General features: G+C 42.5%; 1 protein-coding gene across 3 annotated transcripts in view; it reads right to left on the reverse strand.

Annotated features, from left to right (window-relative positions):
- Positions 1–25,205, reverse strand: part of LOC147228145 (nucleosome-remodeling factor subunit BPTF-like) — a 56,597-nt gene that overhangs the window by 17,619 nt on the left and 13,773 nt on the right. For 2 of the 3 annotated variants that reach the window (XM_086156377.1, XM_086156374.1), the window contains 21 exons: positions 24,731–24,919; positions 24,452–24,627; positions 23,858–24,034; positions 22,406–22,587; positions 21,948–22,079; positions 20,924–21,053; positions 19,809–19,944; positions 18,346–18,630; positions 16,070–18,158; positions 12,497–12,621; positions 11,266–11,394; positions 11,027–11,177; positions 10,878–10,917; positions 10,143–10,368; positions 9,813–9,962; positions 6,107–6,234; positions 4,936–5,050; positions 2,794–3,011; positions 1,462–1,702; positions 391–674; positions 1–114 (listed from right to left, as the gene is read on the reverse strand). In XM_086156377.1, coding sequence (XP_086012503.1) covers positions 1–114; positions 391–674; positions 1,462–1,702; positions 2,794–3,011; positions 4,936–5,050; positions 6,107–6,234; positions 9,813–9,962; positions 10,143–10,368; positions 10,878–10,917; positions 11,027–11,177; positions 11,266–11,394; positions 12,497–12,621; positions 16,070–18,158; positions 18,346–18,630; positions 19,809–19,944; positions 20,924–21,053; positions 21,948–22,079; positions 22,406–22,587; positions 23,858–24,034; positions 24,452–24,627; positions 24,731–24,919 — 5,417 coding nt within the window. The remainder of the gene's footprint in view (positions 115–390; positions 675–1,461; positions 1,703–2,793; positions 3,012–4,935; positions 5,051–6,106; positions 6,235–9,812; positions 9,963–10,142; positions 10,369–10,877; positions 10,918–11,026; positions 11,178–11,265; positions 11,395–12,496; positions 12,622–16,069; positions 18,159–18,345; positions 18,631–19,808; positions 19,945–20,923; positions 21,054–21,947; positions 22,080–22,405; positions 22,588–23,857; positions 24,035–24,451; positions 24,628–24,730; positions 24,920–25,205) is intronic. The other variant, XM_086156375.1, reaches the window with a different exon arrangement.

Below are 25,205 nucleotides of genomic sequence, written 5' to 3' on the forward strand. Positions count from 1 at the left end.
CTGTCCTCCCTGAGCTGATGTAGACCCGCTCTGTTGTATCTGGATGGGAAGCTGCAGTTTGATATGCTGTGGCAGAGATGCTCCACCCTGCTGGGCCTGCAGCTGGGCCAGCACCTGCAGCCACGACACAAAATCCACACACAGAAAACTGCTAAAACACCAATTTTGTTTGCAGATTGGTAGGAAAAGTGTGCTATTAAACATGCTTCTCAAAGTCTGGGTTTGAATGTGCATTTTGAGTCTTTTTTTTTTGGGGGGGGGGAATGAAAACAAAAGCCTACTTTTATTGGAAATCATACGGAGCTAACTGAGACGTTTCGGGGAAACCTCATCTTTCTATTAAACTGCATTAGTACCGCAAAGACGAAGGTTATCGTACGCTCCGCGTACCTGTACTTGCTGCTGTAGTCCAGACACGCTGATGAGCTGGGGGGTCTGCTGCACCTGCAGCTGGCCAGCTCCTCCCTGCGTTTTCACTTGCAGTGACGTGGGAGACTGGATGGGCATTTGGGCCTGAGTCTGGGGGGGTAACTGGCCTTGGGGAGTAGCCGACAGCAGGGTACCCGTGGTGGCCAGGGGAGATGCCCCTGCTGGAACCGGAGCGGCGGCCTGCTGAGCGGGCTGGGCTGGTGCTTTGGCGGGGGTGGAATTAGGCTGGCCGAGGACTGTTGTGGCTGTCGTCGGAAAAGAGGTCGGGTCAAACGAAAAGTGAGGGTAAGAGTTTGTCAACACCATTTTGAGCACCACTCTTGGGTATGCAAGATGTAAGCATGCAAGGAGCCTATAAAGATTATAGGAAAGAACACAAATGTACTACCTGAAATCGTAAATAAAGAAAAGGCTGCTTATTCTATTCTTTTCACTTTAGCTCACAATTTTTTACATTCACTGTTTACATTAAAATTATGATTCGGAGCTGTTACGTTGCAGGGTAGGGAAATGGTATAAAGCAGGGGTGGGCAAACTTTTTGGCTCAGGGGCCGAATTGACTTTTAAGATTTACATATTAAAAAAAAAAAACGCATTTGTTTTAAAGTCTTCTCCTACATATCAGACTCGTCTGACATTTGGTTTGAAAATAAAACCAGCTCGGTTTCGAAGGCTCTGCCGTTTGCTTTGCACAAACCATTTTTTCCCTCGTAGCTTCACATCCGACTCATTCTAGTGTGTCAGTATTTCCACGGTAAAGGCTAAATGACAAAGCTAAATCTGTGCCATTCAGCTCTGGAAATTTCTCAAGTAGCTCCAAAAATGAAATAATCTCCTGTTTGAGCCCCCACATTCATTGATCCAATCATTCAATGGATCCAATCTTTTTTGGGCCGGCTTAAAAAGACCAACGGGCCGGATGTGGCCCGCGGGCCGGACGTTTGCCCACCCCTGGTATGAAGGTGGCGCTGGAGGATGCGGACAAATTGTTATCAAAACGAAACCATGATTCGCGCTTAATTCTCGTGATACCTGTGCTTGGTGTGGACGTAGCGGCTGAGGCCAGGGGCGTGAAGAGGAAACGCTGCACTTGACCGTTGGGCAACGCCGCCTGCATTAATTGCTGGCCGGGTCCCGGGATGACGGTGACTCCGTGAGGTATGATCTGCAGCTGACCGGTGGTCTGACCTTGACCCTGAACCATCACCGTCAGGGCCTGTTGGCCAGCGCCGACCCCTGCCTGCCGATCCACGCCGGACGCCGCTTGTTGCTTCTGCGGAGGGAAGGGAGTTCGTACGTAGATAAACTAGTCATACGATATCGTTGATTTGTGTAAATTGTGTACGGCAGTGGTTCTTAGCCTGGGTTCGGTGAGCTAAATAGCTAAATAGCTCGGCTATTGCGCTCAATAGTCAACTTGTGACTGTCGTGATGGTACATTGTGTGATTTCTTTCTTAATATTTGAATCCCTTCGTACTAATTAAGTCGAGCAAAAACAGAAAGCGGTTGGACAAATATGTAAAACATGGATTCAGCATCCTAACTGTTTTTTGTGTGAAAATCACATTTTGCTGGTTTTGTTCTTCAAACACATTCAACAGTAAAACATATATTTGAAAATTTTGAAAAATCATATTCTATTTTCCCAATAAAGAATGCGCATATAAACCTGATGGGGTTAAGTACCTCAACCACTGCTGTACGTTAAGGTGCATTGAGCTAGCATGATGCTCTAATCGAATGAAATCCATGTAACGAAAGCAGAGGAAAAAAAAAAAGTTTATCCTAAAGTGAAACTTAAAAACAGATGGTTCATTATTCAATAAGTTCCCATCAAAGTGTGTTTTGTCAGGCTGTAATTAAAAACAACCGCGAAAAGGTGATTTCTACAGGGCAATGTCCCTATTCATACAGGACTGTCACAGGAAATTAGAATATTGTGATAAAGTTCTTTATCTTCTGTAATGCAATTACAAAAACAAAAATGTCATACATTCTGGATTGATTACAAATCAACCGAAACATTGCGAGCCTTTTTATCATTTTAATATTGCTGATTATGAATCCTATCTCAAAATATTAGAATATCATGAAAAAGTAATTTTTGTTTTTTAATGATACTACTTTATCATGATAGTCTAATATTTTGAGATTGGATTTTTGAGTTTTCTTAAGATGTAAGCCATAATCAGCGATATTAAAATAATAAAAGGCTTGCAATATTTCAGTTGATTTGTAATGCATCCAGAATGTATGACATTTTTGTTTTTGCAATTGCATTACAGAAGATAAAGAACTTTTATCACAATATTCTAATTTTCTGAGACAGTCCTGTATTTAACACCAGTGCTTCCGTCACTTACCTGTGCAAGCTGTGTGAGCTGCGCCAGGCTCAGTTTAACCTGGCCTTGCCCTTGTGGCCGTGGCGCGCCGGGTGGCGTTTGGCCAGATGCCTGTCCCGCTATGGTGGGACTGGCTGCCCCCTGACCGGTCACCGTGGCAACGGGGCTGGCTCCGGATACAGCGGTGGACACGGCCTGGCCACGAATTATCTGTGTCATTACTTGCTGACCGCCTTGACCTGAGGATAAAAAATAAAGACAATTAAAAAAAATAAATAAATAAAATTCTTCCCAACATTTCATTTCATTTATTGGTTTATTAGGACCGTGTACATTAAGCACAGAGGCAGAGATGTTTGCACCAGATTGTAGCTCATAGCTTATTTCCATCTGTAGTCCTGAGAAGACAATGTAAAACGGTGCAAATAGACAACATATACAAAATAAAAAAAATAGACAATAAAATAACTTTACAATATATAAACAGGTGATAAAATAATTACACTGCTCAAAAAAAAAATAAAGGGAACACTTAAAAAACACATCCTAGATCTAAATGAATGAAATATTCTTATGAAATACTTTGCTCTTTACACAGTTGAATGTGCTGACAAAAAAATCACACAAAAATGATCCATGGAAATCAATTGTATCAACCCATGGAGGTCTGGATTAGGAATCACACTCAAAATTAAAGTGTAAAAACAAACTCCAGGCGGCTCCAACTTTGATGTCATGTCCTTAAAACAAGTCAAAATGAATCCGTGTTGCTTCCTGAGTGGACACTATGATTTCACACAAGTGTGATTGACTTGGAGTTACATTGTGTTTTTCAAGTGTTCCCTTTATTTTTTTGAGCAGTATATTTTGCAAGTTGAAAATGCAATGTATAATGTGATTTAATGTAATGAAATGTAATTTAATGTTGTGACATTATTAGTTTGGTCATCTGGGGCGAAATACCTGTCTGGTATTGTTAGCGTGAGCATGTTTGGTGCGCCAGAATCCAATTTTTGACAGCCCGTGTAAAGGTGTAAAAATCAGTCATGTTCTTTAGATCAGTGTTTCCCAAACACACATTAGTGCACCGTGAGAGATCATCAGGTGTGCCGTGGAAAAATGCCCACTTTCACCTGATTGGTCCGAAAATTATTTATCCAACGCAAATAACGTGTCTTCCTATGTCTATTTGGGCAGCGCGCCCCTTCGATGGCAACAAATAGTGAATTAACCCGTGCATCTGTGTATCAGAGTGATTAGTGACGCTTTGCGTGAAACATTTTTAAGATAAAAAGTACTTGTATCTGCGTAAACAAACAGGCAGCGTTGTTGAAAACTACCAAGACGAGTGAGAGAGCAGTGAAAGCTTGCTGCAAAGTTGCCGAACTCATCTCTAAATCCAAACAGCCACACATCGTAGCAAAACATTAATACTACCTGCCGGCAAAATCACTGTAGAAGAAATGCTCGGCTCTGGCGTTGATAAAGAAATAGCCCGAGTTCTCTCAAATAATACCATTTTCAGAAATATTGATGACATGTCTTCGGACATTGCAAAAAAGTGTTGCGGAAAAGTTGCACATCAGTGGGAAATTTGCATTGCAACTTGATGAATCTACAGATATTAGATATATTAGATTTCACACTAAGTAAATTGAGACTACGGTTTCATTCTAATTCGTTAAAAACTGTTTTTGACATATTTATTTTGGTGGTGCGCCGTGTGATTTTTCGAATGTAAAATATGTGCCGTGGCTCAAAAAAGGCTGGGAAACACTGCTTCGGATTGTCTGGAAGCCCGTTCCATTCTTTGATGGCTTTATAGGAAAAGGCAAATTTAGAAAAGGCGGACTTTTTTTTTAGGAACATCGCAGTCTCCTCTGGACACCGACCTTAACACTCGACTTGTGAGTTGAGAGCGAGACTTGATGTAGGTCTTAAGAGGAGGTGGGGCGGCGTTATGTAAAATGATGTAAAATTTTGCGGATCAGACGGATATCAGAGTATCTGATCGAGTTGTAAAAACTTAATATTTTGCATTTTTCCAAGACATGGCAATGATGGTAGTGCCTTGGCTTTTTATCCAGAATTTTCAAAAAAATGTATATACGTTCGGTATTGTAGCAACATATAGAGAAAAAACATTCCCATTGAGTTGTTTACCTTGCTGGACCACGAGTGGTGTTCGCAGAATTGTCTTGCCCAAGGCTCCCGCCTGCTGGATTGGGGTTCGGATCACCGTCATCCCTGGACGTATCTGACCACCAGCTGCCATTACCTATATTGAGGGCGATGCAACTAGTTAATAATTTCAAAAGCCCTTCATAGAAAATGACAGGACAGTCTAAAATATACCATAAGTATGATATAATACAGCGGTCGGGAACCTATAGCTTGCGAGCCATATTCGGAAGAGTTTGAGTTGAAAAAAAAAAAAAAATTGGAACTGATTTTAAGATACTTGTGATATTTCTTCATAATACTGTGTCATTTTAAAGTGAACAGTTTTGAGGATAAATTTCACGGGTCGCCCATCGGTCGAGTCGGGAACCGACGGCTTCCGAGCACGTCGTTGTGAAGGTGAAGAAATTAATTTGATCGGATAGCTAACTAGTTTATCCGCGTCAACCCTTATAACGTAAAAGATGGCGAAAAGAAAAAAAAAAAAGGTGATGATTACCGCGCATTCCGGGCTGGAGGAATTTGCATTTGGATCCGCGGTATGTCTAATATGCAGTGATAAAATTGAAACGGGCAAATATAAAGCGGCATTCGGAACAAATCCAGTGGCACCAGAGGTCGCGTTAAAAGTAATTCATATTTGATAAGAACAACTTTATTAATCCCGAAGGAAATTGTTGTGCCAGAGTTACAGAAAATATAACAGTAATAAATAATAAAAAGAAAAAGGCAGAATTAGAAATAAAAATAAACTATAGATTATAAAGTGTCTCAGTGAAACTATAAAGTGTCTTAGTAAACAAGTGATAAAACTATAAGTGTCTTAGTAACAAGTGAGGTGAGGAGTGCACAATAGTATGATAAAAGGAAAAATTGTAGTGAAGCTGTTATGAAATGAAATATTGCACAATTCTGAATATTGCACAGTGAAATGAAACATTGCACTTTTTTTTTTTTTTTTTTTTTTTTTTTAAATACCATATGGCTCTCAATGAAATATACTTAGAAATATGTGACATGTATGGCTCTCCCAGTCAAAAAGGTTCCCGACCCATGATATAATAGAAAGACTATTAATCACTATGGAGGTTGTGTATTGTGGACATTGCTGAATAGATACAAATATCGACAAGTAGGCGGAAGACTGGAATACCTGTTGGGAGCCGGCGGCATTGGGCCTCACGCTGAGTGTGGCAGTGCGTGGCTGGAATGTGGTGTAGGTCTGGGCACTGCCTGCTGTGCTAGATGGGATGATTCCCAATACCTTTTGCTGAACCACACCTGTAGAAAAGTGGAGGATCGGTTGGTAGGGGTGAACCGAGTTTGCAGAAGAGCCGATTATTACTATCGGTTAAAAAAAACAGGGTACAATGAGGAGAAAAACTTGAATCCATTTATGTGTGAACTCTAATATCTCGCTGTCTGCGTGTCAGCTGAAGCGGTGAATTCTTGTCGAAATCTTCTCATTTCACCCCTCGTCCGAGAGGCTTCTTCGGAAATGACCTGGGCGACTGAGAGTTTCCACAGAAAAAAACAAACCGGTGGACTTCTGGGATGACGGGAAATCTGGGGTGGTTTGGATGTAAGAAGTTCTCAGTATCATCCAAAGAAAACATCAGGAGAATTCCACCTGTCCAGGATGGCGATATTAACGGACTATTAACGCAGCTGCGACTCTCCTCCATTTTCGTAGATATATCACCGCGCAACTTTAATAAGGTGGGGGGTTCGAATTTGAAATTGCGCAAACATTGAAGTCAAGAACCTTCTACTTTTGATTAGAGAGGTTCAATGCACGACTTTACACTGTTTCCTTAAATTCACAGCCAGGTTTCTTTTAAAGTGGTTTGCACGTTTAACTGCCGAGGTGCCAAAACTAAACTACCGTATTTTCACGACTATAAGGCGCACGTAAAAGTCTTTGATTTTCTTCAAAATGTGCTATAGAGCAGTGCTATAGTGCTATGTGCTATAGGACTTCGACGGGTTCGATTGATGACGATTACCGGTAAAAAAAATGTGAATACCGAACTCAGTTTCGCTCCCGCTCTATTTCTAAATACGCAGACTTGTATGCTTGTGTGTTGTTGTTGTAAGGCGGATGTGGCAGAGGCCAACATGGGAACGTTAAAGGGGGAAGTGTGGGCGTGGATTGTATATAAAACCCGCGCCTTATAATCAGGTGCGCCTTATAATCAGGTGCGCCTTATAATCAGGTGCGCCTTATGTGTGTGTTAAACACAGTAATGCCACACATAACTGAGACTGCGCCTTTTTGGTCGTGAAAATACGGTACTGTAACGTGTACCATTTTTTTTTCTTCTGTAGTGATTGATTTGGCATATTGTAATGGGATGACCGCGGACACCAACATAATGGCAATCTCATAAAGCTCATTACTTGCACAAATTGTCCCGTTAGATAAAATAGATCCCGGATAACGTGCCATCAACTTATCCATAAGGACATCGGACTAGAGAAAGAGAGAGAGAAAAAGAAAAACGCTGCAAGAAAAAGAAGAGTTGGGTAAACGTCATTATTAAAAGCGCCCGCTGAAAGAACCAAGAGGGGTGATTCTGCGATGTGATACTTGTCATGTGATTTTTTTGGTATTCGTATTCTTGATATTATACACCTTTCCAACATCAAAAAGACAAATTTAACAAGCTCACAGCCTGAATATCCCTAATACAATTATTGGTGCGAGGGAGCGGTTGCATATTACAAGTGAGCGGTTGTGCATCGACAAGGCTCAATACATTATCTGTGGGTTGCTCTCCTTGCACGACGGCCAGCTTTTGATCACGGCGACGGTAAATATTAGTCGAGCGGGTAAACAAAATCTTCAAAGGCTCACTGAAAGCTTAGTTGGGTTTCCCCCAACATATCTGAACGCGCTCATAAATTATTCATGAATCGGCTGGCTTTTTTTTTTTTTTCTTTTTTTCTCTCTTTTAAAAACTTCAATCCGACAAAGGGAGCGTTTCACGTTCGCCCGGTGAGCACATGCGAAAGCCGACGGGCGAAATGGAAACCGAGAGTGTCACTCTTTTTTTTTTTTTTTCCTTGGCGGCCGCTACCTTCTCGCTGCGGTTTTTGGAGCACGACCAAGCAGGTAAACCTATACATCAAGGGTCTCGCTCTTCAAACGGGGACCCGGTTGTAAGAGTTTGCTGCTCTGGACACACACACACACACATAGACAAAGATACCGACAGACACACACACACTGCTGTTTGGAGAGGTCGGGGAGTTGGGACTCCGCTGAGTGGAGAGTTACGCGTTTATTCAAAAAGACGGAGGGGAAAAAAGAAAAAAAAAGAAAAATGGAATCCCGCTATATAGAGAGCTACCTGTCTGGGATGCAGACCTCAGGGTAAACTTGTTTTCCTGCCTCACTTCCTTAAGGCCTTCCAAAAAAAACAGGGAGCCCCACAGTCATACTGGATAAATACACATGTCCATTAAACGCTTACACTCCACCTGAACTTAGGTTCTCCTTTGGTGTAACTTGAAAGGTAAGTAAAAATCGCTACGTTACTATAAGAATTTAATCAAAAATTTTTTGTTAAATTTCAGCAACTTTAGATGAAATGATATTGCATAATCGACCAGCGAATCTTTTGTTAATTTAGCTTTTAGACCGTATTAGTGGGCTCTTATCCAGCGGACGGCATTTTGGAATAGCTTGAGGAGAAATTTCTGCGCAGTTTAACTGAAATTTACAAATGGATAAAAATTATAGCTGCATGGCAATCGAATCGTGTTTTTTCTTAAAATACAAAAAAAAAAAAAAAAAAAGCTGTATTTTTCTCATAAACCACAGGAGAGCTGTCACTACCAGCATGTTAACATGATGGATGGATATTATTCTTGTACAATATCCATCATTTTATAACACGACCGCAAAGAGCAGGTGTTGCCGAGGTTTTTTTTTTTTTTTACATCGAAGAAATTTACATCCGTATCTTAGGTGTCAATCGTGATCTTTTTGAGGCATCGCTGAGGCTACACATCCAGAAAGTAGTTATCTTTCATACACAAGATCGCTATCCCTTAACCATCCGATGAAAACAGCTTTTCGTTATTTTACCGTATCGACAAAACACTACCAGAAATGATGCCTCATTCTTAAGCGAGGCGCCGACTCGTGCATCAGGAACCTGGTCGCCGCCACCGTTAAGTGTGTACTACGGTGCGATAAAACATTTCTAAAGCCGTACAGCGAATATTTAAACTCATATTTAGAGTTTGCCCGGGTGCCTCCTGTCTAGATCCTAAGAAATCATCGTCGGAAAGCAAAAGCGTGAGCCGAAAAACGCTAAGAGGTGGCCAGAAAATGCAGAGTCGGGGGATATTTTTTTTACCGGACCGCTTTCACATGACACGTGGTGATTTGATCACGTGTTATTGTCGAAATATTTATAAAGAAATTATGGTGTATGACTTTTTCAGAAACAAGGGGCACAAAATAGAATGTTTGACAGACGTTAATATCCAGCCGGCGAGCCCTATAATTTTGCTAAGTTGCGTTCTTATAACACGCTTGTGTACTTGGCCCGGAGTCAGATGCAACCAAGGGGGAAAGAATATCAAAATATTTTGGCTTCCTTGAAATCTAAATGAATTAACACACGTTCGGACACCCGTGTCGGCGGGCGGCGCGTGCAAACGCTCAAAAGGGGCATCCGATTAACGAGCCAGCACTGATTTTTGAACCTTTTGAAAAAAAAACTCGGCCGTGGGTTCTGCGGTGCCGGAACGAAAAAAAAATGCAACTTTGATGAATGGAAAGAACAAAAAAAAAAAAAAAAAAAAGGGTTCTCCGAATGAGAGTAAGTGATTATAACCTGATGTACCTCCTTGTGAGGTCGGCACGTTGACCGTGACGATCTTGCTGTTGGCCGGCAGCGGCAGCTTGGTGGTCACTACCTTTCCGCCCACCGAGGTTCCCGTAATCTGTATGGTGTGGCCGCTTGTCGTGGCCACGGTGGTCTCTGTGCCGACCCCTAAGAAAGCGTAAAAGCACAAAAAAAATTTTTTTTCGCGAATTCAAATTCGCCGGGATGAGCTTTAATCTTGCTATGCACACCGTGTTATTACCATTTAGTTCATAACTACCAGTTAAATTGCACACATTCCTGTTATGTTGTCTCATTAACTTCCCCTCCTTCTCAACCGCACTTTACCTTGTGTGCTTTGACCCTGTTTGACCCAGGTCGCGAAGGACTGCTGAAAATTCTTATTCTGCTGGAATGTGACAGGCGTGCCTATCTTGGTGGACAGCACCACCTTGGCGTTCGGAGTTCCCTGGCCCGACAGCGAGCCGACGATGACTTTGGGTGCGGCGGCGGTTGTTGCCGACGTTCCCGTTGGAGTGACTGTGACGGCGCCGGGCTTCTGCTCCAGGCGTTTCTGAAACACGCGAGTTAGTTTGCAAAAAAAAAAAAAAAAAAGTCAGCATTAAGCGTGACGTTTGGGGGCTTCCTGCTTTGCATTTTTATGTGCAAATTTGGCATTTTGCAAACATCAGTGGGCATGTTATACCTCGAGGAGATACAATTTTTCCACTACGTCTTACAAAAGCAAGAAGCCTTATTAGCCTTATTTTCTGTAAGTCTGGCACAACAATTTCCTTCGGGATTAATAAAGTTGTTCTTATCTTATCTTAAATAAGTTAAGAACACGACGGGCATTATTCTTGCGCAACTGCATTTCATACTTAAGAATAAGAATAAGAACAACTTTATTAATCCCGAGGAAATTGCTGTGCCAGAGTTACAGAAAATATAACAGTAATAAATAATAAAAGAAAAGGCAGAATTAGAAATAAAAATAAACTGCTCTTGGGTTAAAAATTAATTAAAAGTGATTAAAATTAATTAATTAAAAGTTAAAAATTAACCCAAGTACACAACTCTCACCTTGGCTTGTTCAGCTGCTTGAGCTTTTTCTTTCTCCACCCTACGCAAAGAAAAAACAAAATTTAGCATTTGAAATCAATTGGAAAAAAAAAAAAAAAGCGATAAATTGTGTTGCGCCGATAAAAAAAATGGCAACTCATGGGATTGACCTTTCCGAGAAAGCTCTGATCTCCCAGAGGTCCAGCTCCTCCTCGGCCACCCAGGTCTCGATCACCACCGGGCCCGTTTGCTTGGCGGGTTCCGGCTTCTTCGGACGCAAAGCGCTGGAGCGAAGCCCCTTCCTCTGAGGAGTGTGGGTCTCTGGAGAGCCAGAACCAAAAGGTGAACTGGTTTTAATCTCTCATTTTTCTCATAAATGAAAAGAGAGGAGTTGCAGTTTTTATGGTACCTTTTGGGGTTTCAGGAACTCCTAGCGGGCAGATAATCTTGCGGATGCAGTATTCGGAGCGGATGCTGTAAGGCCCCACGTCGCGCCGCTTGATGATCTCCGTGGTGGTGATTTCCGTATCCGATGTCTCTGTGGCAATGAGTGGGGGATAGGGCTGCGTTGGTATGGACGATGAGGAGGAGAGCCCGAGAAGATGGAGAAGACGCACTCCGATATAGCAGTGCAACCCAGTAGAGACTGAGAAAGTCAGTCTTTTTGTCAAAGAGACGTTTCTGTGTGTTTTTCTAGCTTGACGGGAGCAAACTTTTAAGTTAGCGATCGGCAGAAACGCCGTGTAGCCGTCGACCGAGACGCGAAAGATCTAAGAGTGAAATTAAAAAAAGAGACTAAACAGGACAAGGGCTGCAAAGTCCAACGAATAAACGGCGTTATTCCATGACGTTAGACTTTTCCCCTTCTTCCCAAAATCTACAGCAGGGGTCTCAGACTCCCTCGGATCAATATTTTGTGCCTGATAATCAAATCTTTGCGTTCGTGCGGCCCGTGCATTTTTTTCTCACATGCATCTGGGGGTTTTATGCGGTGGGTTTCAAAAAAAACAAAAAAAAAACAAAAACAGACAAGGAAAAAATGAAAAATGTTTTAAATTTTGAAAACAAAATGATTTTTTTGATGAAAAGACATCTAGAGACATTGTTAAAATGCCCTTTTCTTTTCTTATTTCTATAAAAACCACAAAAACGATAGCAAAAAAAAAAAAAAAAAAAACGGGCAAAATTAAAAAGATTGATTTAATAACCAGATTAGCCACCATTAGCCTTGTAAACATTATACCTCCTTTTAAACACGCGAACAATCAATTTTCTAATAAATTCTAGTGGCAAATTTTCCCACAGTGACAAGATTTTCTCTTTTAACTCAACAATATTTTAGGGTGTAATTTCATCAATTCATTTTCTTAATATTCACTTTTAACATTAATTCGTCATAAATCTTTTAGAGGAACAGTTCATGACATGTAAAGATTTTTATAATTTACTTGTTTACCTCCTGACACTAAAAAAAAAAAAGGAAAAATTTGGACTTGGTGTTACTTCTAGGTAATGATTTTACTGGTCCGGCCTCCTTGAATTCAAATTAGGCCGTATGTGGCCCCCGGACCAAAATGAGTTTGAAACCCCTGCTCTAGGCCCTTTTATCGTCCAATTTTTGGGAGAGATGAAACGTCCACCTGTCCTTGTCGTGCCGACGGCTGCCGACGGTTTGACGGCCATGTCGTCCCACCTCAAACAGGCCCACAGAAGTCTCAGCATCAGACTCACGCCGGCGAGAGACCTCACGGTTTGCAGACGATACCTGGACGGAGAAATTCCCCCAAATAGTTAATGATTAAAACACGCCGAAGAGGCGTGCGAGCATCGTGCGTTGAGACAAAAGCGAATTTATCAAAATAGGGGATGGCAAACTGTACGGGTAACCCCAAAATGAGCGCTCAGCCTATTGTTGATAAATTCAATATTATCATACGTATGCAAAAACGTCATCATGACACTTAACTATTTGTCCTCTTTTGAGATAACATGCATGTTGACTTCTAAACAGGAAACATACAGTACGTATGAAGTACGGATTTTTTTTTTTTAAAGGCCAAGCAGTTTATTAGTGGAGCGGGACGAGCTCTTGAATTATTCTGTGACTAAATATGCACTAAAGAAAAACCATGGGACAGGAGGAGGAGTAACAGAATAAGGAATTGGGGATGTTTCTGTCTGCTCGTGATTATATTTGTGAAATATATGCGGATTTCTGCGTTCAAATACATTTGATGAACCAGTTTTTCAGTGGATAGTCTGACTACAAAGGGCTGACACACCAACTAACACAAAGATCAAATTAAAATTCTTCGACTTGGCCATCCGCTTCACCGAAAATAAAAATACGTGCCAAAGTCCACGAGTTTAAAATTAGATAAGAGATGGGAAGCGACCACTTTATTATTACTTGAAATCATGTATTTCATGAGGAAGTTCTATATTATTATCTTGACCATCCTTTTTGTGACCAATGAATCCCGAAATGATCCAGTAACAATAATGCAGAAGAGCTGTGCAAGCGAAAGCCGTTAGGACTCTCATTCCCTTTTGTTACCACAGATGGCAAAATGTGCCTGGAGTCGCCGGGTTGGGTCAGAACACAAAGTGTATATCCTGACACTTCGGCGACCGCAAGATGATTCATGTCTGCTTCAGAATTCTGAGGTCCGGTTAAGAATAACCAGAGATCCTCGTATGACACGTAGCTCCGAGCCAAACACTGCGGAGTGTCAAAGCCAGGAAATGGTAAATGGACTGTATTACACGGCCCTTTTTCTGGTCTACCAAGCACTCAAAGTCCTTCACAACGCATTCGTATTCACCGGGGATCAAAACCGGGAAAGTTGTAATAATTAGCTCCGCATCCTGAGCTGTAGCCGCCCGAGGGGAGCTTCGAGGTATGAAAATCGAGAATGCATTCACAGATGGGGGGAAAAAAAAAAAAGAAAAAAGTTAACTTTGTTGATGTAGAAATTGCTAATTTTTTTTTATTTTTTTTTTATTAAATCGACTTGAAATATGACTCTGGAAAGAAAAATTGCAACACGAGCCTTGTTATGTCACCCATTATTCTGCGATGAGAGTATGTGCGAATCTGTCAGCCAATAAATGGAATCAAGTGTTCCCCCAAATCTTGTCGGGATAGCGAAATTGCACACCATTTTTTTTTTTTTTTTACTAATTAAATCATTTTTTATACTAGTATTTTATCTCAAACAATATCATACGACACAATCAAAGTACTGTCGCATTTTAAGTAAATGCCTCTTCAGTGATGTGAATTGAAACACAAGTCAAAGCAAATGGTTTATCTTTCAGTCTAGCTTTTATATATTGTTCCGACTTTATTAGATGTGGGATTATATGTTATATTTTTGGACTTCTTAAGGATAGGCAATACGGACGATGCTGCAGAAATGAGTCTCTGAGCACTGAAACACAAGAGACGCGACAGAAATAAATGACTGAAAATATTAGCAAGCATTACAACCACATGCAATATTTTCAGAGCAATCATATGTCAGTTCACACACACACACACACACACACACACACACGCCCACACACACACACGCAAACAAGCGGGAACTGCTTCTGGAGACGTATCCAGGATAAACATAGGGGTGTCCCGGGATTGGTTAATTTTGGACCCTGGATAACTTCAAAGTGAAATGTAGCGTATCTCTATTTCTAATTAAAAGTTAATTTGGAACCCGAAAATAATTTTTTTGGGGGGGGGGGGATTTCTACACATGCAAAATGTTTCACGGCCAGACACTCGAAATAAATTCTATTTTTAAAGAGTACCAAAATGAGATTTGGTGTTACTGGATTTTGTATTACTATGATTTATGTTTTGCAGCTGTAACAGTTAAAAACCCACAGTGAAAAAGTGACAGTCGTGACCGTCGGTTTTCCCCACAAAAAAAACCCACAACCCACTGCTCTTGAATGGCATAAGCAGCTACGAGTGGGGTGGCGGATTTCAACAACGCTCAATTAGACGTTGCGTAACTCGCGACTTTTCCATTACATATGGATTATTTGAGCGTGCGGTTGCGCCTGCGTAACAGACAGAAAAAAGATTTTCTACAATGAAGGGGCAAATGAAGGGTACCGTAATTTCCCGACGATAAGCCGCGACTTTTTTCACGTAAACAACGATGCGGCTAATATATGGATTTTTTTTTTGAGGGGGGGCTAACGAGCTTCACGCCGCTAAAACGTTTATCCTCGTCACATAGAACCGATGAAATGACCGAGAAATTCTGAGTCGGTTCAACTCCGACACCGAAGAAGACGACTTTGACGGTTTTAGTGCGCGGGAGGAAGACCGAGATAGCGATCGGCTAGCCGGTGCGGCTTATATTCAGGTGCGCTCAATAGTCCGGAAATTACGGTACATTAAAAGTTTTTTTTTTTTTTTTAATCTACTGGTTTTCATTTCTGTTCATCAGAATTTTCCCCTTTTTAATTGTTCAGCAGGGAAAAAAAATCTTGTTACTGTCTTTAAAAAAAAAAGGCTAATATATGGACATTTTTTGAGGGGGGGGCTAACGAGCTTCATGCCGCTAAAACATTTATCCTCGTCAGATAGAACCGTTGAAATGATCACGAAATTCTGAGTCAGTTCAACTCCGACATCGAAGAAGACGACTTTGACAGTTTTAGTCCGCAGGAGGAAGACCAAGATAGCGATCGGCTAGCCGGTAGCAGCCGGCTAGCAGCTTATATTGAGGTGCGCTCAATAGTCCAGAAATGATGGTACATTAAAAGTTTTGTTTTTTTTTTGAATCCACTGGTTTTCATTTCTGTTAAATCAGAATTTTTCCCTTTTTAATTGTTCAGCAGGGAAAAAAAATCTTATTAGTGTCTTTAAAAAAAAGGGTAACTTCCCATTATATGCGGCTAATATATGGACTTTTTTTGAGGGGGGGCTAACAAACTACACGCCGCTAAAACATTTATCCTCGTCACATTGGACCGAGGAATTGACCGAGACATTCTGAGTCCGTTCAACTCCGACACCGAAGAAGACGACTTTGACGGTTTTAGTGCGCGGGAGGAAGACCAAGATGGCGATCGGCTAGCCGGTGCGGCTTATATTCAGGTGCGCTCAATAGCCTGGAAATTACGGTATTATGAGAGATACCTAGTTAAAAAAAAAACAGAGACGGGTGAGGTTAGGAGGTTATGGCTTGCGGCCTTACCTCCAGGTGATCCCAAACGTAGGCCTGGGCGAAGGGTACGGCCAGATATCCAAGGCTGGCTTGGCATTGTAGTTAAATACGGGGACCTCGCGGAATCCACCTCGCCGAGCCAGGATCTTCAGGTTGTCAAACGGCAGTACGAAAATACTCTTGCGGTTGCTCTTGGTGATAAACTTGCGGTAAGAGGGGAGGGCGGTGTCCGAGCGTGTCTTCTTGGTGCGGGAGAATTTGAGAAGCCGGACGCGACCCTTCGTGAATGAGTCCTCCTGGCTCGTGGCGACACATGACACGGAAGTTCTACTACCGGCATCGGTTGACGATTGACTGATTGAGCCGGTGACTTTTGTCTCCTGTTCTTGCGTGACGACTTCGCTCTGACCGTCATCGGAACCGATTTTGGTCACGGTAGTCTTGGTCATGGTCGTGAGAGTGGACACCACGCTGCTCTCCGCCGCCGACACCACGAGAACGTCCCTTGACGCGTTCCGTGGCTCCGAAATCAACTTGGACTCCGTGGAGACGACGGTCGTGGTGGTCGTAGACGTGGTGGTCACTTGCGTGATGACGGTCTTGAGCGACGCTCCCGTCCCGCTGTTGCTATTTTCCTCGGCGAATTCATCGCTTAAACTGGAATCCTCCGCCGAGGGGATCGGGGAGGGCGCCATTCGGATGATCTTGACCGTGGAACTCGGTTTGTTATCGACGGCCTCGAACGCCGACGTGTTGTTGTTGTGCTGTTGAGTGCTTACTCCAAGTGCATTTACGTTGTTCTCCAGCCTCATCATCTTCAGCGGAGGTTTGTATTCCTGCTCTGAAATTGTAAGCTTACTCTCGACCTCCGCCTTAGCGGTAAGACTTGGCTCTTTCCCCCCGACCTGTTTACCATCATTTACAGGTGCCAAATCTCCATTGACCAAAGGCTTTTGCTGAGCGCTGTTCTTAAGTAAAACAGCCAGCCCTTCCTCCTCGTTTTTGCCGATGTTGTTCAACTTAGGCTGGGGGCTGCTGGTAAGTACTCCGTTATTTGGGGTCCCGACAGAGTTACTCAACCTCGTGTCGCTCCTCACGCCGTCGTTACCGTTTACCTGAGGGAGAGGAGAAACTGAAACGGGAGTGCTAATGCTTTGGATTGGACATTGTCCAATACCTTTCGTATTCTCTCGGTTCCTGTCATGCGTCGTGCCATTTTCCTCGGAGTCCGGCTCCAGTGAGCTTAAGGTTTCAGGGCTCTGCTTGAGAGGATTAGCAGATGCGGGCTGATTGTTATTGAGCTCAGTAACACTTACGAGTGTCCGCGCTGAGTCCAATTTTCGGCACGATTCTGAGTTCGGTACCTCGGAGCCTATGTTTTCAATATGTGTAGCCCTGGTAACATCGGATGAAACACTGGCCATTTCTTGCTCCCCAGAGCAATTAGTCCCCTGTGCTGATGTTTCGTGCGCGTCAAGTGTCTGAACGGCCTCTTGCTTTGCACTACTCAAATGAGTTTCTTTTGGCCCCTTCGTCCTTCCCGATGAGTCCGTCACCAGTTCCGTCGTCGGGATTAGGTTTTGGGGTGAAGCTGAAACCGTCCCTGCGCTGCAACGGTCTTTGGATGTGGAATCTGAACCCGGGGAAGGAAGCAGGGGAGTAACATTCCCATCTGTAGTTTTAGCGAGTTCAGTCTGACCGCAGCCTTTATGCTCTCCTTCCGTCACTTCTGATGGCCCATAAATTTGTTGCGTGGAACATTTCTCCTCCTGTTTCACAGTTTCGCCCAGTGACACCTGCGTCTGGACCAGAACGTGGGGCTTGAGCGGTGACCGAGGCCGGACGGGAGTGCACGGAGCCGGTGCCGAGTTGGTTGAAACCAGGGTAGGAGTGTGAGGCTTGGAAGCAGACGCCTGTAGTTTCTGCCTTTCTTCAATAATGTGCTGCTTCATTCTGCGCTCCAGCAAGCTGTCCAGCTTCGAGACCTTTACCTTCTTTTTGTATGCAATGCGGGTGAGGAAGCCCTTGCAGACATCCACTACATCATAGTTGAAAGGCCGTTGGGAACTCACTGGTTGCTCCTCCTTCACTGAACCCTTATCCTCCTGGACACTCGGCACTAAAGAGAAAAATAATTGAGACTTGAATCCATACATTTTCTAAAAATTCCATCCCGTTGGCCTACAATTTCAGCTCTTGTTGAAAGCTTTCTAAGTGAAGAACTTAAATGTTGTCCGATTTCTCAACCGTTACGCAAACTCCACACGGAACTGAACATCAAGACTTATTAGTCATCAGACACTTACTCTGCGCTACATCTGTTCTTGGGTCCACAGAGTCCACGTCCATCTTTGCCGGTGATTCATCTGACAGGTCCTCGGACTTTGTAGTTTCACAGAGCGCTTCTTTGTTTTCCCCTTCCGTCTTCTCGTTGGGCTCCGACAGGCAGTCCGATTCGGATTTAGAGAGGGTAGATGAGTCTTGATCTCTCGCGTCACTCCTCGAAGCAGCAACTCCCTGAGCATCTGGTGGAAGTGTGCTGGATCTTCGACTCAGGTCCAGCAGATTGGATTTCTTCCCGAGTTTCGCATCTGCGTAAAAGAGAAGCGAACATTGTTTTGTTTTGTTTTTTTGAATCGGCTTCTATCAACCAAACATCAAAAGCTCCAGGATGGACTAATAAAGTCCTCATGTCAAGGACATTCACACTTTACTTCCAAACTCCACCCGACTTGTAAGTAGTTCTGTCAACAATAGAATTATTAAAAGCGACATTTACAAAATCCTTGCTGGCAGGCAATGAGTAAACAGAGCAAAAACTAAATTACGAGGCTTAATTATCACATTATGAATACAATAAAACTTTAGAGAACTAAAGAACAAACTTGTCCAAATAGATCTAGAAATCTGTTTCATCTCAGCCTAGGAATCATTTCCTATAAAAAAATGATCTTGAAAAAATCTTCAAGAACAAATGTTCGCCTAACTCTTCGGTAATAATCGTTTCCTGACCGGGGTTTCTGCAGGTTTCAGCTAATCTAATGAAATGCGTTTTAATACTTTTTTTTTTTAAGCCCACTTTAATGCCCAGAAATTTAATTTAAATTTAATGCCCATGTCCAACTGCAGATACTTTTTTTTTCTAATAATGTCAGTTATTTACTTTTGGAATAGATTTCGCTCACTGGCAGATACGGACAAATGACCTTCCGAGTGACAATAAAACTAAAGGATCACATGGATTTAACGTTGCGAATGATTATTAGGATGTTTTTACGAGTTTGTTTCTTTTTCGCTCCAACTCTGGCATCGTACACTGTCACAACACCGGCCATAAGCGATTAACTAGGGTTCCACTTGGCAATCATCACACTATTCCAACCAAAAATCACTAAATGTTTATAGTCTAATGCAAAAAATTGCCAAAAACAATGTTTTATTTTATTATCTTTTATTTTAGTATATTTAATGTTGTATTTAATGACTTTTAATGGCCTGCGGAAACCCTGCTGACCCAAATAACTGAGAATCTTCTCAGTCAGTTATTAAATTCTCCTGAGGTTTTTTTTTTTGAAGTTCGGAAATACTGCGAAATACAAATATGTAACCGTTTCGATTAAACGAACTAACGAAAAAAAAAAAAAAAAAACAATTCAGCCACTGAGATGTGCAAGTAAAAGACGGATTCTAATCACTACAGAGAAATATCCCCCCCAAAAAAATAATCGGAAAAACCACACTTTAAGCCCCAGAGTTTCCCATTCCAGACCTTCTAGTTCTTTGCGGTAGTTGGCATTGGTGTTGCCAGGAAGCCTAGGGAGAAACCGCTGCACATACGTCCTACTGATCCAACTCCAGCCGCCGTAGCCTGTAACGCGATATTCCTCTCCTTTCTGTTTCCACACCTTCAGATAGGTTGAGAAGGGATAAAGGGAGTGAGCGGACGGAGGGGAAAAAAGACAAAGACGAATCAATACGCTAGTGGAGGTGAAAGGTTCGAGGGGAGAGCGGTGATTTGGGAGAATGGCTAAAAAAAAAAATCGAGGAAAACACGGTGAGTACAGAAGATCCAGTCTTCTGCTTTAACTTTCATCACTGATTACTGAGGGGAATTACTTAGTTAAAAAAAAAAAAAAAAAAGAAAACACGCTTCTTAGCACTGGTGGTTTCCTTAACAGTGACCTGAACACTGAATTATGTGTTGTTTACAGCAAAATACATGCTCTAAAAAAACAAAAAAAAAGACAGATTGGGATGTCCAAATGAAAGGCCACTTTGAGGAGATAGATTAAAAACAGCTCGGTAATAAATCCTCCTTTCACGAGAATTCAGAATGTTTAGTTTGTATTGATTCTGTCTGTGAGAGGTGCTTTTTTTTTTTTTTTTTAACACATTTCACAGGCCATTTTGGTGACTATAATTTGTGTTCTGTTGAACTGAATTGGGTTATACTCAAGATTTTCCAAACATTTATTCATATAAAGGGGATGGGAAAAATTACAGCAACACCTCTCAGGAGTCACCACAAATTACATCCTCCAAGATGACCATTAAAATAAACAAATACCTCTCTCAAACAAATTGAATAAAAGCAGAACATTATAATCCTTGCGTATGTTTAATCCATGTATACCGACTGACTAGTGAATGAAAATGTGCCTTGCTTGTGCGCGTGAGAAAACAAACCAAAAAAAATATATATATAAATAAATAAAAATAAATAAAAAAAATAAAAAATAAATAAATGAAAAAATTTATAAAAATAAATAAATAAAATGAAAAGAATATAACATTTCAAGAAAGGTCCCTGAGTGCAGTAGTGAATGGATAAAGTAAAACAAACCGCTTAACATATATAAAGAAGATACCTAGAGATATGCCTACCTGGTGTTTAATTGGGAAAGTGTATTTGACCCAAGTGGCTTGTTGCATCGTCTCTTCATCCTCCAGCTTCTTCTCTCTCTTCTTCACCTTTTCTTTCTCCTCGCGCTCCAGGGACGTCATGCGGTTTAACCTAGAGACATTTAAAATGATCATTTTTTTCGAGTCATTATAAAGAATTCACGCGGGTGTGGTTTGAAAGGTCCGTTCTTAATATGACAAGCTTATTAACATGGAGAGCATGGCAAGATGTCGTTGAAAACAAGTATGTTGTTCACGTGCTTGAATGCAACCCATGAGAAAAGCTTTCTTAGGGACTTAAAATTTAGAGACATACATGCAGTCTGATCCAAATCCAATGAAATGTTGGCCAATCACTTTAGTGGGGGTGAAGTGTTGAAATGGTTGTAGAGACATAAGTGGGTGGTGCTGGTAGTAGACGTGCAGTCTAAATATTATGCTTCAGCTAGAGTGGGCCTTTTGATCTGATCTGGTCATGATCACGCCTGCTTGCTTAACTACTCTGCTTGACCACACGTCCCCTGTGTTCATGCACTGAATGCTTGTTTCAAGCTTTTTTTTTTTCGGTATTTCAATGCTTTCCATTTAAGAAGGTAATCCTAAATGTGTTTCAGAAATCCCCTCGGTACGACGTGAGATACATGATAGGGGTCGAATGTCTTTTAACAGTTTGTGTTTTAGGCCTGTGTTCACAAAAATGTGTGTTTACATAGGGAGCATCTATTTTCTATACAGATGTGAAGTTTGAACGCCCTCACGGGAGGGGGAACATCTGTCGAATCCAGCTTTTTCAAGAGCACACGACGGTTTCGGTTCGATATAATCCAAGAAACCGGCCCGTGCTTGCGAGGGTCTGCTCAGGAGGACGAGGATGGGACTTACCAAAACGACGGTGATTTATTTTGGAGCATTTATTTCCGAGACGGTAATTCGGGTTTATTTCCTCCCCCCGCGTACAAACCGTTTTAAATGAATGTTTCATTACAGTGCTGCATACTATGTGTACCTGGTGTGGCCCAGTGAGTCCTTCCAGACAGGCAGCATAGCCACAGGTTTGATGGCACACTCGAGGATGGCCAGCGCCAGAGCAAACTCTCTCGCCTTACTGCACATCTGAACTGCTTTGATCCAGTTGGTCCTGCAAAACAAACACTCGTGAGACATCTCTCTTTACTTTGGTCGCCTTCACTTTGCGGATACATTCGGGTTCGAGTTTACAGCTTGGCCGCCGAGAGAGCTTTTTACTTTCGGCAAAAAAAAAAAAAAAGCCCTACTTCTGACTGCTTTCATTTCAACACATGAAGTGGTTTAATTACAGAAGGGGGCCAAAGTCAACAGGACTGACAGTACCAATATTATTACCGGTACAATATTTTTGCGTGGTTATGAAAACCGATAGCGAGCAAGTCAATTATCAGCATGTGTCAGAATTCGCACTTGCCAGGAATCCACTGTAAAACGTACCTGTGTGAGGCCCAGTTCGGGTGCATGAAAGGGGCCGGGACATTGTTCTCCAGCTGGATGATGGTAAGCCTTAATGTAGAGACGGTCAGGAGCTTGGAGCCGTGAATAGATCCGTTCCACTTGAATTCTCCGGCTGGTGTCATGCAGAACTTGTGCGAGAGATGCCTCCTTTTGTCATGGTCCTGATGGAAAAAAAAAAAAAAGGTTATGGGAAATCGTGGTGGAGGTTATCTAAGGAGGCTATGGAAACACACCATTTTGAATACCGTATTTTTCGCACTAAAAGGCGCACCTAAAAGCCTTTAATTTTCTCAAAAAACGACAGTGCGCCTTATAATCCAGTGCGCCTTATATATGGATCAATATTGAGCCGCAACAGGTCTTGCGACTACGGGAAGCAGCCGCCGACTCCATTTTCTCTCGTAGAAGAAGTACCGCGGTGCATGCTGGGATATATGACTGCGCGAAGCGTGCATTTTATTTAACATTACGTCACCGTAGTAGCAGAAGTAAAAACGGTAAAGGGGAATTCCAGTCCCACACCACTTGTGTGTATAAAGACCCCAAAATGGCACCGTAAAATCAAGGCGATCGGTCACGCAGTAGAACGCGGGAATGGAGCAGCAGCGAGAGAATTGAACATTAACGTGGAGGAAGCAACAAGATGACCTGCGCCAATTATAGAAGACTAAACAGAGTTTCCGAGGGAACAGAGCGAGATGGCTACAGTTAGGGGACAAACTTGAACAGTGTGTTGTTGAACAGAGAGCAGCAAGTAGAAGCGTCTCTCCACTATTCCAATGAAGGCAACAGCGCTAGCTAGCGAACTTAGCATCAATTAATTTAGAGGCGGTCCTTCTCGGTGCTTTCGTTTTATGAAACACTTTGAACTGTGACAAACAAGAGTTGGAAATATATTGTTTTCAACGAAGGCGGAACAAATACCGGTAAGAGCTACCAGTACGTACGGTACCGTATTGTGAATGCACTAACTTGTTTTGGGAGTGAACGGAGTTGTCAGAACGTTGGTTTGTATTCTATTAATAAAATTTGACTGACTTATCTGACTGTTTTGTTGACATTCCCTTTAGCGCAGCTCCATTTAGTAGATGCATAACGCAACCCATGCCACTACTGTAGCTTTTACTCTATGCGCCTTATAATGCGGTACGCCTTATATATGATTATTTTTTTAAAATAGGCCATTCATTGAAGGTGCGCCTTATAATCCAGTGCGCCTTATGGTGCGGAACTTACGGTAAATGAGGAACATTTTGTTGAGCAACAGATCCAGATTAACACGGGGATCTAGAGGGGGACGTTCTTACAAGCAACCGAAAGCAAGCCTACTGTGATGCCTTCATGTTTCCAATCCTTACAAACAAAACTCAATAAATCCGTCTTGTTGCAAAAAAAGAAACAAACAAACAATGGAAGCGAAATGCAACTCGCCTCTCTGTGCTGGTGCTTGTTGAGGGCGAGGGTGTTGGCGCTGTACTGGTTATGATAGACGCGATATTTGCCCTCCTGGCCGAGCTTGAAGTACTGGCTGAGGGTGCCCTTCATCACCACCTCCTTGCTACGCATGCTGACACGGGTGATGTCACCTTGGGCGTTTACTACCAGTACCTACACACAAAGAAAAATAGAAAAATGAAAGGAATCGGTTTAGTACTGCGATGAGGAAGTATGGCAACAGCCATAGAGACAGTGAAAATCCGCGGAGCTTGTCAGTCAGTCATCCAGGTCATGGTAAATTCTTGTCAAAATCTTCCACGACAAGAAGATTTTGGCTGTGGAAATCATTACCATTTATTACTATGTTTGCTAACATTAAAAAAAAAAGCCTCTGCTGTAACTTCTTTTGCAGTTGGCTCGGTTCTTGTCTTTTTTCTGATGTCTTCTGAACATGAACGGATATTTGTTCTGGTTAAAATTGACGTTTTCATGGGATTTTTCCACATTGGAGACAATCTTTCCGTCTGAAATTCTTTTTTTTTCCGTTTTCGTACGGAAGTGCGTTGGAAGCATACATGGAGTTCTCACCTCTTTACCCTCCTTGAACACTTTGTTGGCTTCGTGAACAGCCGCAGCCACCTGCTGGTTCTTCATCTGACTCAGTTTGCTGTCTGGGTTCCTCAGACGCGTTACCATGCGAGTTGCTGAGGACTTTTTACCGCCGAGACCGGTCACCTCACCGTTGGCTGAATCTTTACCGTCGCCTGGAAATGCATTACCAGCTTCAGCCAAAAAACAAATGAATCTTTCACACTTAATGCCTGGATGCGATGTTACTATGTATATTTGTACACTCCGGCGTCAGACCTGTGTCTTCGAAGCTGGCAAGCGATGACTGGGAGGACTTGTCAGCCAAGTCTGGGGGTTCGGGACCCCTTAAAGGGAGCCCGGCCCCCATACTGCTATTGCTGTTCTCCTCACTTATATGGGGGGGCTGGCTAAGGGGGGGCGCGTTATCTCCGCTCGCAGGAACGGAGACGGCCGATGTGCTGTCGGCTGTGGACGAAATCAAAAAGAAGTAGAAGACGGTTCACTCGTGCTGTGAGGCGAGTGACGACAGAATATATTTCAGATACAGACAAGGGCTTTGGCTCCCTCTGCTGAAATGTGAAATGCAAAGCAAGCATCGCAGAAGCAGCTCACGTCAAGAAATGGTTAAGTGGAAGCAATGCCAAAACAGTACTCTATAATTAAGAGACATGGCAGGCAATGTGTACACTGTCCACGGACCTTTCGTTTTAGTCATGCTGACTGCACTGGCGTAACAGTCTAATTGCAAATT

Source organism: Fistularia commersonii, chromosome 12 (assembly GCF_037954325.1).
Source record: "Fistularia commersonii isolate RoL2024-O1a breed Wild chromosome 12, RoL_Fcom_v1.0, whole genome shotgun sequence".
NCBI lineage: Eukaryota > Metazoa > Chordata > Actinopteri > Syngnathiformes > Fistulariidae > Fistularia > Fistularia commersonii.